Genomic DNA, 17966 nt, shown 5'->3' with positions numbered 1-17966 from the left:
GATAATGTAACTGAACAAATGTGTCTCATAGAAGTGAAGGACATGCAACATTTCAAATTAATCAGCGCCTGAATTGCCTTTGTTATTGATCACATCTCATACAAGCTTAAACCACTACAGTTCAACAAACCCAACCTAGAACTACAGGGACATTCAAGCCTTCAGACATGGGGCAGCCAAAGTTCGCACCCAACTGGACCTTATGGAGAGAAAGACAAAGTTGCTTGCATATTCTTAATTCAATATCTGCTCTTCAAGGTGTTCCTGTTATATTGATATTCAAACAATTCTCACTGGCACTCAAGTTATCTACACTTCGTTATATCAGCCCAAAAGAACACTGAACTGCAACTGGGGTGGCAGGAGGTGGTAACACTCTGAAGAAAGCTTATACGGGCCCTTAGAGAAGGATCTCTCTGTCTTTTCACTGTATAGGATGTGTATGTGTAAGGAGTCTGGGCGCTTTAAGCTGTATGCCTGAAGGTACACCCTGTGAAAATGCCTTCAGGCACCAAACCTGTACACATGCATAATTTATTTTTTGCATGAGTGAGTAGTTTCAACACCTCTGGTGTTTGCCAAAGAATCAAAGCATTAAAAATTTAAGCAAACTGACTACTCTCGTCCCACAGCAAAACAGCACAAACACATGTCATCACTCATCTCTACAGTTATGGGTGCTGAATAATCCTAATCACAACTAAACGGGCATATTGTTGCCCACTAGAACCCAAATACCACCGGTGCATCAGCATTTCAGCGTAAGTCTCACTCTGAAATATTTACTTCTTTATGCTGAAAGAGGTTTTTAAAACCTCAGACAGATTAATAAAATTGACCAAGGATGAAGAGGGACTAGAATAGCTCTTTTTTCTAAAGCCAATGGCAAAAATCAAGCCAATTAAAATCATGATCTGAGTCAGTTTTAGTCGATTGTTAGCACCTCGGGCAAAATACTGCTAGAGCAGAGCTGCAGTTTGTTTCCAATTTAGCTGTCAGAATGACGAGAGAAGGGGCTGGAAGAGGTGGAGGAAGACATTAATAGTAACAGAAGCAAAGACAAGAGAGCTTGGTCCACACTGTGGGCACAGGGTTTGCATCAGCCTCCCATGCCCACCTGACAGCAAGCCTGGCCCAGAGTAAGAATAAAACCAGGAAGGAAAGAAGAAAACTTAAAGGGAAGCCAAAAAAATAAAGGTGCACAGACACAAAATCAATAAAGAATATTTTTTTTTTAAAAGCAGTTTAAGCCAAATGTTCTCAGGAGAAACAATTTCAATGAGCATGTGGCAAAAGCACCTTGCACAGAGCACTACACACAGATGTTTCGTGCAAAGCGAGTCCTCTCACCTAACCAAGCAGAGCAGGCATGCTGGGAACAGTAACACCAAACCAAACAGAAATATCCCACTAGATTCATAAGTGCCTCATAAAGCCGTGGGAATAGTCTCCCAAGGCCACCCTCTGTATCTATAGGCCATGTGCATTACAGGATCACCTCAGCTGGCTTCATCCAGGACAATAAAATGTAGCCAAAGTGACAACAGCAATATTTGCAAGGGGCTGGAGGAGAGAATGCAGTAACTACATCAATACCAAGAAATTAATTTTGCCCGAGGCAGTGTGCTTATTTGACAAGACACCTTGCAACAAGAGCAGTGTGCCAGTCACATCAACAGCACGGGTACATCAGCCACAGAGCACTTCGCCAACCAGGCTGGACCACCAAGTAATACTGACAGAAAGAAAAAAAAACCCTACAGCATGATGCTGTTGTGAACATCCCTGACAGGAACAGTCTAAACCTAAAAAACAACCCCAAAGAATCAAACAACAACAAAAATCCCCACAGGACAGAAGCTAAAAATAGGATTTGGCAATACTGTTTTTCATCAGCTCTTCCTCTGGGCCTGAAAGGGAAGAGCTTGCAGCAAGTAATACCTGCCGTCACTTTGGATTCAGGATCACAGCTCAGCTCATCAATTCTCAATAGTTCACATGCAGCTTGAGCAAAGATATTATTTTTCTGGGGAGGAAAAGCAAGGGCGAGAAACTATTACAACTCTAAAAATATCATGGAGGGGCAAACTGGAAGGCTGGGTTCTTAACAGAAACTCATTTTCCTGCCTCTTCTCATGCACACGTGTCTGCTCTGGCAGGAGAAGCAGCCGTCCCGCTGCCCAGCACCAGGCCGTGAGCTGTGCAAGGAGATGCTGCGGGTGGGACCAACTGCCCATTTGGGGGTTTAGGGAGGAACTTTTCTTTGCAGGGAAGACTGGCAAGGTGCCCGCCCCCTTTTTGCTGTACCCTCCAGTGCTTTAGGCTGAACAAAAGTAGGTCCTTATGATTTATGAAGCCCTTACGAGAGCACAGGAAGGATTTACATGGTTGTCATCCCACCTCAGCTCACAGATAGCATCCCACAGAGGCAGAGAGACTGAGAAAGGAACCAGTTTCCAGAAGCAGCCAAGGTGCAGGAAATAATCAGTGAACAACGTTAGCCTACCGGAAGAGGTGGACAACCCGGAGTCTTTGCAGTTTGAGGTTCCCTTCATAAGTACCCTTAACCTCTCCTCCAGATGAAGGAAAAATGATCGAGACACGACCTGATTCCTATAGGACAGGCTGAAAACAGACTAACCTGAGCACAAGCAAAGAGGAGCGTTTAATACCACAGCACCAAGCAAGAAGTCCATTATTGCAGAAGATGGGAACTTAGCTACCGCCATGCCACATCAAAACAAAGCTCAAAGTTTCAGATTTCTACTTTAGAATCTGCTCTGCGCCTTTCTCATACACCTGCATGGCCTGATCAATTAGCTTACGTCAAAGCCTTGTAACACACACGTGGAGTTTTAATTGATTTACTCAAGTCAGTGAGCAAGGAATAATTACATCCTGGAAAATAAAGCTGGGCAGACTAGGGCAGCCTGCTTCATTGCTATGAGACTTAAAATTTCAAAACAAAGGCAGATCTGGTTTCATCCCACAGTTTGATTGTAAGCTTCAAACTGCCTGGTGCTCTGAGACGCCGTGTTAGCTGGGCCTAATCATCAGCCAGCCCACTGATTTTTCATATCAGTGCAGCCCGGGTATTAAGCCTACAAGCACAGTCATGTTCCATATAAAGATATTGTTTATCCGGCAATAAACTTACACTAATCAAAGTAGTATTAGCTTGAATTTATAAAGCGTGAGCCGCTCTCTCTACATGGTAAAACACAGACACATCCTATAGCATACTGCAAATCTGAAACTAATTAGAAAATGCACATAAAACTAGTATTTCCATACTTAGTGGTGGTATGAGACAGTCAGGACCAAAAATTAATGCCACCACCTTTTAAAGACTCTTTATTACCTCTGTGCAGATCAAGGCATTAACCATCCTTCAAGACCTCTGAGTTAACGATCCTTATGCTCGTGGATAAAGATAAACCATAAATAAGGGAAAGATAAATATGAAGAGAATGGAAGAGGCTGAATCATGCACTTTTGATACCATAAATTGCCAAAACTGAATTTTGGAGCACAAACTACCATAATACAGTGGAGCTGGAGAAGCAACAGAGAAGCAGCCGCTGCCTCCAAGGCCATCCAGCATAGTACAGTGTAAAATTTCACACCACACTGTTTCAGCTGCAGCATCTTCCAGGTGATCTTTGAAGATGTCAACTAAGCACAGGATTGTGGTACCTTTTATTTACCACCAGGGTTTTCTACCTATTTGCAAGATCATATTTCAGGAGCCAAATCTATTTGTCTTATATACTTCAGTCTCTCTTAAAATCAGTGAAACTATTACGGCAATTCGTCCTATACACAAAAATCCCATGTGGCAGAATCAAGCCTCAGTACAAAATTTACAGTTTGTTCTAGCTATCTCCAGGTTTATTTTAAAATACAACACTGGTTCAACACAAAGGTATTACTCTTTCTAAAGACAAAAAAAACACACAAATGAAAAAGAGACCCAATGTTTAAAACATTCATCCTTCATTTATCACAACAGCGGTCAACAACAGGAAATGCAAAGCGTATCACGCTCCCACTGAGGATGTTACTCAAAACCATGTTTTAGTCGAACCCAGCAAGACAGTACTGGTTCAGGTTCTCTTCTTTATCAGGTGTCACCCAAGCAAATACAGATGAGCTATCAAAGTCTCTTACCTGGAGAGTTATTCAAACATATGTCCCATGCACAGTGATAATTTAAAATGCTTAAAACAGTAATAATAGCAATTAGATATCATACCAAGGAGGCCAAAAGCACTTTAAGAAAAGACATATGGAGGAATAGGGTGCTTCACATTGAGTGTAATAATTTGCTGATGAATTAACAGCAACATTTTTAACAACTTCATGAAAGATGAGTAATGCATGATCTTCTCTTAACGACAGAGGTTCTACCTTGACAAACAGCTTATTCATACATGTTTGAATGAGAGGGATGAAAGTGTGCTGTGTTTTGTTGATTTCTTTTATAAGCCTTTTGTCACTCACTCAGTCTTCCTCATACAGTGTCAATTGCTCCTTCTGAAATACATTTAGTGTAAGAATTTGTGAGAGTGGGAGCATGACATGACAGGAATATGTGACATTCACCGATACAGGGCCCAAACCAGAGCGCTAAGAGTTTTCAGGTAAATGAAAAGTAGAGGTGCTTGGCAGCTTGCAGGACAGATGTCAAGGGGGTTTGCAGTGGTTTAGCTTGTCAAACCTGCGTGCTTTAACTACAGCCTGGTATTACTGCTAAGAGTTTCAGAGACATGACAGTTGGGGATTTTTTGCTTTCAGTACAATTACAGAAATTAACCCCATTTATACCATTAGAAAATACAAGTGCCTAGACATTCTCTCAGGTTGTTTTATCAGTGAAATCAAGATTTGGCCTTCAAATCCCAAATAATCATATCTGATAATTATTCAAGTAAGTCTGGTAGAAATGCACACTTGCAATTCAATGGAAATTTGCATGTAGCCCACATACCCTCAACACACCAGTAAATATATTCATCCTCTCTGTAACAGTTGCCCAACTTAAAAAAAAAAATCAAGTAGTAATTCCAGACTTCACTTTTGGAGGTCACAAGGCTCATCAACACACCAACACTGGTGCAGCATGTGGACTTCCACAGGACTGGTTATTAGGGTAGCACTTGTCACAACCTGGTACAAGTCCAGGGTAGATTTTTTTCTTTTTAAACAGTAAATGGGGAGCCAGACTCTGGGAAACTCAAGCAAAGAAGGAAGATGATTTGAAGGCTTCATTTAAACAAATAGTTTCATTCTTGCATGTTTGAACAAATACACATAGGACACAGATTTTAAGAAGCAACACAAAGAGACTCCCAGTTTAGTACATTGAAGGGGTGAGAAATCAGACTAGATGACAGAAGTGTTTTTTTAGATCCTTGAGCTCTGAGTGACCAGAGCACTACACACCACATACAGCTGGGTCTCCCTTCTTCTGTTTTCAACGTAGCTATTTAACAATTTTTTTTTTATTTTTTAAATTTGCAAGCCCAGTTCTGTCTCTCTTGATTAGAGGTTCAGCCTCTCCTGCCACTTTACGATTTGGATGCTTTTCTGACAATCTGCAAAACACCCAACTGGTGGAAAAGCTACTGAGGCAACGAACTCAGCAAGTTAACCCAGTACACAAAGGTATTCCTCTTTATACACTCCGTATTTGCAACGGCTTCAGTGGCTCAAACGCTAACGGTTTCGCCTGCTCCTGCCAACAGTGACGATAAACCCGTTTCTTTAGTCCTCTTATAAAAAACCCTGAGTTGCAGCAGATTCATAAGCTCCTTTTCCTCCTTTGCCTCTCCATCTCCATCTCTGTGTCACTGTGACCTTCATCGCTCCCTTGACCCTAGCTCCACTGAAACTCTTCCCACTGACCACTTCCTGCCTCAGCCCCCATCGCTTCTTTCCTGGTCTTCATAAATCTACACTCTGCAGTGAGAAAATGCATATTGTTACAGTCCTGGAAACAGTGATAAATTATGCCCATAATATGCCCTCTTCCACCACATTTTTCAGCTGCCTTGTGCTCTCCAGAGCCTTTTCAAAGCTAATTTTCTATCGTTCAAAGTTTCATGGGATTTGCTTTCTCCTGCCACTCCATCACACTTTCTCCCCCGCTGTATTGTCATCCCAGCATCTCTTATTCCTTCCACAAATCACAAAGTGATTGAAAGCTCATCCTTCACCATACAATGTGCAGTGAAATAAATGCAAGACACTTCCAGTCCAAAAGGCACATATACAAAACTTCCCTGCCTCACTACAAAGCTTTCTGCCATCCTCCACAGCACTGAATTTTGTTTTGTTTTTAAAACTCTCCTATTCCAAAATCTGCTCCTAATGTTGTTCAGAAGCGCCTCACCAATTTTTCTGATCATACTCAGAAGTCTTGCAAAGACAACCTAGTTTTGAATGGAGGGCTTCTCAGATCAAGGGTGGAACAAGGACACAGATGGAAAACCTGGCAGGTCTTTTTCCTTAAGATAATTCTGGTACACCTCTTTTCCTGAGTAGCTTCAAAGAAGTTTTGCTTATGTCCCAGTGGGGGAACAAATACAAATGTTTAAACCCTGGAAGTTGCCATGAAACAGAATTGACAATTTTCACAGCTCTGCATAATCCTGCTCTCCTCTACATTCATTGCTGCCACTTAAATGAAGCGTCCTGAAAAGAATGTCTACTGTTCTTAAATGCACTACTAGGAAAAAAGTACAATTTTACCTTCATCCTGTCTTCTGTGCTGTTCTCTCCTTGTATATACGAGTTACTGCATGAATATCCACAAAGCTTTCGCCCCTTTCCATTGCCTATTACTTCGATACCCTACGTGCAGACTATTATTTATACTAGTTTGTTACACTCAGCATCCCAGAAATCATGTGACAGAAATTCCTCCTGAAGACACCGTTATGAAAACAAAATTTGAGAACTGGTTTCTGCACTGATATTTTGAAAAGAAAAAAAATAATGCCACCCCCAAAACAATCAAACAAGAAACCCCCAAACCCTTCTTCCAGCCAAAGAAACCAAAGATGCAGCTTCCCAGTGGCCACGTAACACAAGCCTGTAAGCTCAACAGGGCAGATGCCAACCAAACTCCAACATTAAAAAGGATTTATTGCTTTATAGGCCTCCCTGGCCAGGAAGTATCTCAGCACTGGAGTGGAACAGAAACAGGTCACACATCCCAGAAATCTTTTCACAGCTCCTGGGAGCAGTATCCCAGTCTGTCTGCTGCTGCTGCAGCCTTCCCATGAGCAAGTCTCCTCTTGATCACCTTTTTCATCCCTTTTGACTTACTGCACTTTTACCACCTTTTATTGACTTCCACCAAAATACATTAAAAAAATCCCAACATCCTTCCTTCAGAAAGCAAGCACAGGGCAGAGGGAGAAGAGAAGAGCAGCAAATGAAAGTCATTTCAGTTCTCCTTGCCCAATCACTTGAAAACAGTTAGCTATTTTTGGCAGGCTCTGAACATTCAGTCACTGGTATGCAAGATGAGAAGCAAACGTAAAGTAGAGCACATGACAAACCTGCACTGATTGTACATCAGTATGGTTGCAGAGACCTTTCTCCTATTTACAGTCAGAAGAAATACCACTTCAACATCTGTGGTGGGGGGTAGGTGGGAGCACCTGCACTACATGATGGCCTCAAACAATTACAGGGCAGGATTCCCCCAGAAAATGCATACACCTGCAATTCCCACCAATGCTACAGGTCCCAAAAATACCACCACATCTTTATTTCACTACAAAAGAGACTTTCACAGTTCAGGAATTCTAGCGCTGCACCCATAAGAAGTGACAACAGCTTGCCTTGGCAATTGGCTCCGTCATAGTTTTTTGTTCTCTTACAGGACTCGGAGGAACAAAGTATCAGTGACAGCAGTTCAGACAGTGTATAATTACAATTAAAAAACATTTGAGGCAGCACCGTAGCACAGCTTGGGCAGATTGAGATACAAGAGCAACATAAGAAATTTGTATGTCTATTGAACATAAAAGATAGCTGGACAGAAATTCACAGCAGGTGGAAAATCCAAAGCAAAAAAAACATTTCTATGTAAGCAATTTGACAGCACATTGACCATGTGTGGAAGTAAATCCAGCCTAAGCCACTTGAACAGACATTGTGCCAGTACCAAGGAACTACACAGAGACTCAAAGCAGGAGCAGGGGGAAAACAAGCAAGGTGCCTACCACCTTCTGAGATCGATAACTCCTGAAACAATGGCTGAAAAAAACAAGATCAGAAGAAAGCTCTCTCTCTACTCATGTGTCTGCTGGGCAGGTAAGAGAGTGTTTGAGGCCAGGTGTGAGCAGATGACATGGTGCAGATCACCTGGAGCTCATTCTACAATGCTCCATTCTCCTGCCATTGTCTCCCCTGTCCCTCACCTGTTAAGTTTTCCTTTATACTTTATTTCCATTGTTGGGTTGGTTGGTTTTTTTTGGTTGCTTGTTCGGGGTTTTTTGCATAAAGTAAGAAAAAATCCTGCACTTTTTCCCTTCATTTAACAAAAATCAGAAATATTTCTAAAATTTGAGGAAAAAGTCATCACCAACAGAAAAGGAAAAACTCCAAGGGTTCATTACACAAAGCAAACAAAAATCAAACAAAACCCCGTTATTTCTGATTACCGCTGGATTTGCAAATACAGGCTATAGGGGGCAGGGGCAAACTGTTCAGAACTCCTGAATATCTATAACGAAACCAAGCATGTGAATAAAACCTGTATGAACCTCCTGGAACTGGAGAGCTCAGGACCATCACCTCCTCCTTCTGCTTGAGGAGCTGAAGTCCCCGGTGAAAGTGCTGGCACAATGGGAACAGCCACCTTCTTCCAGAAGAACAAGGAAATCTTCTGTTGATTCCCTTCTCTTGGCCATTCTAATGAGAAGTGCAATTAGCAGGTTACCTTCGCCATCAGAAGTCAAGGCCAAGCCATAAAGCCTCTTCTGTCACCAAGGCATCGTGCAAGATGAATTATGTGTCAGTGCCCGGGTGTCATCAGCAGGGGCCTCTGTGAGGTGAGGCTGGGGCTGCCTGGAGCCAGACACGACGGTTCCCGACAGTTCCCCACAGCGGAGCCCAGCAGTGATGCTGGAGGCACCTCTGGGAAACCATGTTGGGGACAGGGAAAAGTGCTGCCCGGCAGGGAGGAGTGAGGGGAAAACGTGTGAGGAACAGCCCCGGGAGCACTGGGGCCGGCGAAGGAGGAGGGGAGGAGGCGTCCCAGGCCCCAGAGCAGGAATTCCCCAGCTGCCCCTGGGGAGACTGCGGGGAGCAGGTGGAGGACCCCAGGCTGGAGCAGGCGGGTATTTCCTGAGGGAGCCGCAGCCCATGGAGAGCCCACGCTGGAGCAGGTTTACCCTGAAGGACTGCAGCTCATGGGATGGACCCACACTGGGGCAGGGGAAAAGCATGAGGAGGAAGGGAACTGTTATGGACTGACCACAAGCCCCACTCCCCATCCCTGCTGCATTGCTGGGTCGGGGCGAGGAGGTACAGGAGCCAGGAATGAAGGAGTGAAGTTGAGCCTGGGGAAAAGGAAAGGGATCGGGAAAGGTGTTTTACTTTTTGTCTTTATTTCTCACCATCCAACTCTATTTTAATTGGCAATAAATTAGTTTTTCCCCAAGTCAAGGTTGTTTTGTCCATGATGGTAATTAGTAAGTGATCTGCCTGTCTTTATCATCTTGACCCATGAGCTTTTCCATCTCGTTTTCTCCCCATGCTGTTGAGACCAGTGAGAGACAGAGGAGCTGGGTGGGTGTCTGGCAGCTGGCCAAGGTCAACCCACCACTCAAGTATTTTCTCTCTTGGCACAGTAAATTCTAAGGGGATGGAGGAGGATGGAGGTTAGAAAAATAATCATGTGGGTACTACCACTACTGCTAATGAAATCCCACATCTGTGTTGCCAGTCTCAGTTGTTAAAGCTTCCATGGAGAGGGAGACAGAAGCGCACCAGCGCAGTACAGCAATGCTATGGGATCCCCTGTGCTGGCTCCTAAGAGCGATGCACAGAGGTGAAGCTGTCACTTTACAAAAGCCAGCAAATGCCCGTGGACCTCTCGGGTCAGATGAGGATTACACAATGCATAAGTTTGATCTGATCCCACCAAGACAAAAGAAACTTGTCCTAAATCAGGAAGTAACTAAAAGCACTTGTATCAAAAATACCAAGTACCAGTTAAAAAATTTATTCTTAAAGGAACTAACAGAGCCTTATATCAGTTATGTCAAGCCTCAGCTGAAAAGCATCTAGAGATTACTCTGTTCTGTGGCCCAAGTAATCCCTATAAATACACCTTCATTTCAGCTACAGTCACAACCACAGCGTCAGAGGTAACAAGGCACCGCTAGTTTGGATTTAGTCGATCTTGAACGAGGTACGCATGATGCAATCCAGACCAATGGCAATTCAACTGCTATTTCAGGAATATCTCTTCTTCCCACCTCATTTCAGTCCCTCTGCTCCCTCCCACCTTAGAGTGATGCTCTAATTATTCAAACGTAAGCAGCATTCAACCCATGCCGGCCCTTTCTTCCTTTAACACTGACCTTGCGTTATACATCACTCTCACAAAACTAATTAAGTGGAGAACAGTCTCACTTTACACTCTCTTCATGAAAAGAACTGAGCTGTTACCTGCCTGGGGGTGCAATTCAAATTATTTTCGCTTCCATTTCTCTCAGCAAAACAATACAAATATTGAGCAAGAGACCAGACCAGCCAATTCAAAGAAACCCTTTACTCAAGTTACCACACAAAAAAATAAAGCGATTATTGTAAATAACATGTTCCTTTAGTTGTTACATTTTCATTTTTAACATATGTCTTTTCATGTAAGCTTGGCCAAGCCACATTTTGGGAAAAGCAGGGAATTTTGTTAGGCTAACAGACATAGTTGAGGAAAGAAAAACAATGTTTGGGACACACAGACCCAGAGCCCAGCTCAACTAAAAGGGACCCAAGTGGCCAGGAAAAGCTCAGTCCCACAAGATAGATCTGAAGCCACTGAATCCGTAAAAGCTCCTACAACCAAATCATACAACACACCCATGCACCTCTATCTAATCTCAGGGTAATCAACACAGCGATTCCTCTCCAATATATATTAACTCAAAGATCTCTGTCTGAAAATACCAAGCTGTAGGTCATGTAGGATGGGAACTTTGTCCTCCCAGGCTTACAAATGTTTTGTACACAGGTTTGACCACACATCTAGATTCACAGAGGATTTTATAAAAGCATGGATTCTCTGCCTGCAGGGAAGAGACTGAGGAGTAGCGTTTGCCACATCTTTTCTCCCAAGGAAGTGGTTCATGTAACTCTGGAGCAGACTTTTCCTAAATACACTATAGAAACAACACACACAGAGGAAGAAAATTAACATTCATTTGACCCAAGACTACACTGCAGCACAAAATTCCCAAAGCGTAGGGGTAAGACCAATGCCTTGCAGGAAATCACAGTAAATGGCACAAATACATTTAATGACAAGTCTCCAGCATATTGTAGGTGGCCACAGACCAGAGATGCCAGAAGCCTGAGCCATACCAATTCTTCTGCATCTGGTATGGATGCTGGTACTCACCCCGTGCAGTCCCCTGCAGTGCTCTGTGGGGCTACTCATCCCCCAGGCTTTATCTGCCTGGGAGTTTTTCCTCTGAGATTTGGCATCTGCCAAGAAGTAACTATTGTTAAGTTTTCCTCTATAAGCAAAAAAAGACGACTATATTTTACTACCTTCCATACAACACAAGCTCTTTGCCACAGACAGCAGTCATATGAGAACCGACAGTATCACAAACCCCAGAGTTCGGAGCTTTCCCTAAAAACACTGCCTTAAAGTGGGTTTCTTCAGCTAACACTGAAAACCATTACAGAGCATCGGCCCGAATGTGCTGGCACCTCGATCTCAAAGGCCACTTCCATTTTCTAATTGCTGGTGTTTTACCAACAGATGTCAGGGACCACCGTCTTGGGATTTAGAGGGAAGGATGTATCTTTTATAAATGTATCTTTTATGGAGAGTTACTTTAGTTTGTGGAACCAAAACCAGTCACAGATAATGAGTCATAACAGGAGGTAGTTACTGTAAATATTCCAAGCATAGGCACATTAACAACCACCCACTAATCAGAAGCAATGTCACAGGCAGACACAGAGAACTCCTACTGGTGTCAATAGGAATTTTGAATGGATCAGGACCTCAGCCAAAAGCTCAGTATCTATTGTAACCTGCTGCATTAATAGCTAGGATGGGGTGGGTCATCCCTCAGATTTTGGCTGTCGCTTTCCAGTGGGCGATGCAGGCATCTATTCAAAGTGGATCTGCAATCTCAGATTTCAGACAGGAGGCACAGAGCTTTCTAATAAGAAGTGAACAAAATAAAACCATTGAGTTTAACTACTCATTCTTTACCGTCATTAAACGTTTATGATACAAACGCAAGTTCTGATGCACAAGTCAATAGCACCAATTGACCACAATAAGACCAAATCTACTGCTGGCAAACAGCTGCCTGAACAGAGACTCAAGTTCATAGGTCAAACTGCAGTGTCTGGTGAAGTTTGCTGGGGCTTTTCGTCTGGGGTGCAAAAGAATTGGCACCCAAACTTCTAATAAAAAGACAAATGCCCTGCCTCCCACCTGAGCTGGCCAAGCAGCAGATGAGGGTGCTAGCACTGTGCTCCCTTCCCCCTTCTCACACGGGTCTGCACTTGCTGCTAATTTTGATTCAGTGGACTCAGACCAAGACATGGTCAGCTTACATGTTGCCTCTGCACTGCTCTTCTTCAGTCCCTGAAGTAAGTTACTTTCTCATGATTCAGTACTATAGAAGTATAACTGTTGAGATCAGCTTCTTTATTTTTGTCAGCTTTTCTACAGACCTTTCAATCATAAGCTGCATTACACTATATTCACACAAATCCAGGAAAAGCAGTAATAGATACCTCAAAATTCTGACTTCTATTTTTCCTGCCAAGTGCTTTGTTTTCTGCTGTCACTAAATTAGACTAGTACCTATACTGCCAGAGTCTTCACCCTTACTGTCACTATTTCAATATGCTCTTCTCAGATTAGAAGCTATCAGCTTCAAAAAACTCCTCTTAATTTGCTTTCTGGAGAAGAAAATATACTCTGCATTTTCTTACAACTTACAGCTGAGGTTATCAGACTTCTGGGCAAAGCTATCAAAGTTTCTCGCAGGGAAAGCATGGTGACAGGAAAAGATCCCCCTTCATCTGCCTTGATGGGGAAGGCAACAGTATATATTCCAACTGGTAGAAAGAAAAACAAATGGAGATAAATCCATTCCTCAGATTTAGTTTCAGATTCTCTACTCTGTCTCTTGACTATCCTTGGAGGAGCCACACAAATTGCAAAGCAGCCTCTGGAAAGAGTCCTGTAATACAGTAAGAGTCCTGTAAGACAGTACGAGCTCTTTAAGGCCCATATCCAAAGTGAAAGGGTTTCAGCAGGTCTCAGCTCACTTTCTGATGTCCTATATCCACATACTGCCACACCCATCTCCCCCAGATAAAAGGTTTTCAAGTATTTCATTCAAAATGGGTTGCATTGATGCAGCCCCAGGGCTCGCTGGGGACACTGGATATACTGTTCTCAAAGTGCAAAGCAAAAGATTTTTGAGGGAGAACGGGGGAAGTCACCTGCCCTGCCACACATGCGGCTCTCACCACACCAGCTACGTGGCAGGAAAAGAATGTGACTGGTGGGAACTGCACTGCTGCCAGCGGGAACGTACTTCGGGGTGTATTTCGTGAGCACATAACTAACTTCCATGGAAGAAGAGCTGTTACCAACCATCAGGCTGCATCCACTGCAGGATGCTGAGCTGTTGTTACCCAGATCCTCGTGCTCCTGCTAACCCCTGAGAGAGTGCAGAGTGAGAAGAGACATGGGAACCTGCCCCATACTTGAAACCACCAACACAGCTGGGATCAGGTTGACCTCTGAAACAAGCCGCTTGCCGCCACAAACAGCTACCATGCTCAAGCGGCAGCGCTGCCCATCTGCCTTTGGGAGACAGCTTGGAGCCTACCTGGGCTTACAGTGTCCTGCAGCTCTCTAACACTCACACAGTTAAAAAAATTTTCAAAAAAAAAAAATCAATGCTATAATCTTATACATATACATTCACAGTTAATGCAGCGCTTTGCAGAAAATAAAGGTGCACATCCCCGACTTCATTATGTTAATCCATAAGCTTTATTTAGATTAGGATAGTTAATTCTCAAACATCCACAGCCAGTTTAAAAGCAGCCAAATTTTGAGCAAAACAGCCATCACTGGGTTTTCTAGGCAGGGCTTATAAGTGGGGCCAACAGACCCTGAAGCGAGCAGTTACATTCCTCTGGCTTAAGAAAAGATGTGGAAAAACCCTGTTTCTTTAAAAATAGATTTTGATACATCTGTTACACCTGCACAGCTCCACTGATACCACCACAGGCTTATGAGAGAGAGTAATTTAACAGAAAATACCCATTGCAAGACAGTAACTACTTGCACTGGGTTGTGCTGATTCCTACCAAAAATCCATGGCCTTTCAAGGTTCTGTATAAATCAGGCTTTTCTACAAAGACCTACCCCAAAAGCTGCTTGTAGAAAGTGCCATTCAACAACTTACACAAAGCAGCTCCCTACACCAGGGCCAAATACAGCCCTCCCCAAGCTCTGCAGAGAACTACAGCAAAGTCTCATCTCACACAGGACCCTGTAATGTATAAGCAAGCTTCAGGAGTAAGAAAGGCTGACACTGTTCTCACTTACAAAGTACTCCACGTTTATTATGCAAATACAGCCCTGAGACACCTGCATTTACAGCAGGTGTTAAAGTTACATCGAATATCCTGCAGAACGTGGGGTACATGAACATATCACCACAATAAGCTACTCTCATAGGAAAACCGATTACACTGTTCTTTCAAATAGTGGTTAGCTCACTCAAAAACATACAGCCTTCTCTCAGGACTGATGTGTACCCAGTGCCTCAGTATAGCTGCAGAAATATACAGGAAAAGGTATCCCATCCTTTCCAAATTACTCTTTCATTGTATGAAAGACAAACAAAAAAAACCCACCCAGCCTATGTTTACTATAGCTAGATGCAAATTAAACATTCCCACTAAAGGCAATAATACTCACAATCACCAAAGAAAATTCAGATAGTTCAGAGGAAAAACTGTTTCCTATTTTAGCGTATGACACAGAGGCTAAAGAAGGCCATACAGCCTACACGTTAACCGGTAAATACCACCTCCTTACCGCTGCACCTGGAGCCTTTTAAGAGCATATTTCACAGACCGTAACCATCGCTACTTTTCTACAGCAGTCCCAAACCACCTCATACACATACCAGCTCCTCCTGCTGTATCTGAAACTGCCTCTTTACTTCGTGATAAGGGAGAAAGTTTTTGTATGAGCTCGAAGAGAGTACCAGCGGCTCTTGGAAGCGGAGTATCAGCATCAAATGTTTTTGTTGGGATTCTCAGGATATACACCTTCTGGCACACTGTCTCCACAGGAATCAAAGCCGAGCATGTCTAAGTCATTACTGACTCATTAACAGCAGATACAAGTGCTTTTGCCCCAGTGTTTTGAAATATGCATACGTCCCAAACCTATACACGGGCAATTTCAAAGATGAAGTTAAAATGTCATTAAAACTCGGAATCATAGCACAAAACGGAATATATATGTTTGATTTAAAAAACAAGCTTTCAAGCAGGTATAGCACAAGCATGACAATTTCTTTTCGTGTAGGATTATAACACAGTTCTAAATCATGCTAAATAGTTCCTCAGAAAGGCAAGACTCTTGTTCTGCATTGCTTAATAAATTATTTAAAGAGCATTTTAGTGAAAAAGGCCACCATAAAGAAAAAATACTCAACATCAAAGAAATAATGTAAAGACAAAAAATTACTTAGAAATTATAGGCTTTGCAGTGCATCTGAAGGGTGAACTTTATCTCGTTATGAGAAATAAATAAAAGTCTGATAAAAATCCTAAAGAGAGTTAAGGGAAAAGAGAACATAAAATGAAAACAATAAAGGTCTCAAATCTAGCATTAAACAAACTTTCAAAATCAAAAAACCAAAAAGTTTTGAGAAAAGAATAGAAAGGCTGAATTACTTTGATTTGGCCTCTCAGGCTGCTAAAAAAGTAAATGACAGGGAAGTGCTCATTAGGTTTTAGAAAACTAGTAAACAAGGAGGGTTTTTTTCCCCTCTTTCAGGGAGGCCAAGAGTAACCCCTTCACCTGGGTATCCCACAGCACCAGCCTCCCACATGGATGCCCGTTTGAGAAGATACACAGATTATCTGCAAATGCACAGGAAAAACTACTTACTGGAAAGACACCCAGCGCACACACACACCCCCACACACCAGCTACTTATCCAACGCACTCCTACAGCCCTGAGCGGAGGTAACACCGCAGAGCGAGCTGTGCGGGGGATGCGGAGCCCGTCCCGGGGGGGGGGGAACCACCTGTGCATGCACCCCGCAGCGGGGCACTCCCCCCACCCCAAAGCCCCCCCGGGCACGCACCCCCGGCGAGGGACACCCTGCATGCACCGTACCCCCCCGCCCCCGGCCATGCACCCCCGGAGAGCGCACCCCGCTCCCCCCAGCTGCCCCGCCGGTCCTGCCGGGGGCGGGGGCGAGCCGGGTTGAGGCAGCCCGCCCCCCCCCCCCCCCCCGTGGCCAGCCCCAGCCGGAGGGGGGTCCGCATGCAGCCCCCGCCCCTCGGCGCCGCGTCCCCAGGGCGATGGCCGCCCCCCACCCGCCGGGGCCGCCCGCAGCGCCGAGCACCCTCCCGGCCGAGCCGGCTCCCCCCGCCGGAGGGGGGAAAAACACGACTTACTTTCGCCGGTGCCGCATTGAGGCCCCCCCACGCACACACCCCCCGCTCTGTGGCGGGGTGCCTGGGCAGCTCCCCGCACTCCGCTTCCCCACCCGTGCCCGGGGTCCCCGGAGCTACGGGAGGGGTGCCACCCCCACCCCACCCCCAGCCCGGTGAGGTCGGGCTGCCCAGGGAACATGCTGTTTATCGGAGCGGCTGCGCCTGCCTTACCCTTGGAAGCATCTTTCTCTTCTTTGGGCTTGATCACCTTCCCGCTCATAGACCCCAGCTTGGGTGGGAAAATCCCCGGGAGCGTCGCGGATTCCGGCTGGACCCAAAGCAACCTGGGGCGGGGGGCAGCGTGCGGGCGGGTGGGGGATCCTCTACGCCCAAAAGGCAGAAATAACACCAAGAGAAGGGGAGGGGAAAATAAAAACAACCCACCCCGATGGAGGAGCCGGCTCGCTGCCCGCTCCCCGGCGCGGTGCCGCCGCGGTGCCTGCGGGAGCGGAGCGGGGCGCGGAGCGGGGGGCTCCGGCAGCCGCAGCACCGAGCCCCTGCGCCGCTCGCCGTGCCGGAGACAAAAGCGATTTTCCTTGTGTCTGCCTGGCTCCGGCCCCCTCCCTCCCTCCTTCCTCCCGCCTCCCCGGCTCTGCCTCCCCTCCCCAGGGCCAGGGAAGCGCAGCCGGTCCTGGAAGTGCCACCGACCGGGGGGGAGGGGGGTGCTGGGAGTTGGTGCGGGGGGGGGCCGAGGACGCTTTGGCTGTTTGCTTGGGGGTTGGTTTTGCCTTTTTTTTTTCCTTCTCTCCTTTTCGCATCCTCCCCTAGTAATAATGGGATGGAGCAGCAGAGCTGCAGCCGCGGAGGGGAGGAGGAGGACGCGAGTCCCCGGCACTGCAGAAGAGGCGGCAGGTTTACGCTCGCCGGCAGCGAGGAGGACTAGAGCTAGACAGAGCTGCCCCCTCCAGCCACCCCCCCGGGGCCGCGCATCCCCTTCCCCATCACCCAGCCCGACTCCCCATGACACGGTACCCGAGGGGGGACACAC

At 45.3% G+C, this 17966-nt stretch overlaps 1 protein-coding gene across 3 annotated transcripts in view; it reads right to left on the bottom strand.

Annotated features, from left to right (window-relative positions):
- Positions 1-17532, bottom strand: part of FGF13 (fibroblast growth factor 13) — a 262685-nt gene extending 245153 nt beyond the window's left edge. The window contains exon 1 of one of the 3 annotated variants that reach the window (XM_064462926.1): positions 17150-17532. In XM_064462926.1, coding sequence (XP_064318996.1) covers positions 17150-17198 — 49 coding nt within the window. In that variant the 5' untranslated portion in view covers positions 17199-17532. Of the gene's footprint in view, positions 1-16939; positions 17042-17149 lie in introns of those variants that run through there. The other 2 variants (XM_064462929.1, XM_064462928.1) reach the window with 2 other exon arrangements.
- Positions 17533-17966: the final 434 nt, after the last annotated feature.

Source organism: Phalacrocorax carbo, chromosome 11, assembly GCF_963921805.1.
Source record: "Phalacrocorax carbo chromosome 11, bPhaCar2.1, whole genome shotgun sequence".
Classification (NCBI taxonomy): Eukaryota; Metazoa; Chordata; class Aves; order Suliformes; family Phalacrocoracidae; genus Phalacrocorax; species Phalacrocorax carbo.
This window is presented reverse-complemented; position numbering and strand designations above follow the sequence as displayed.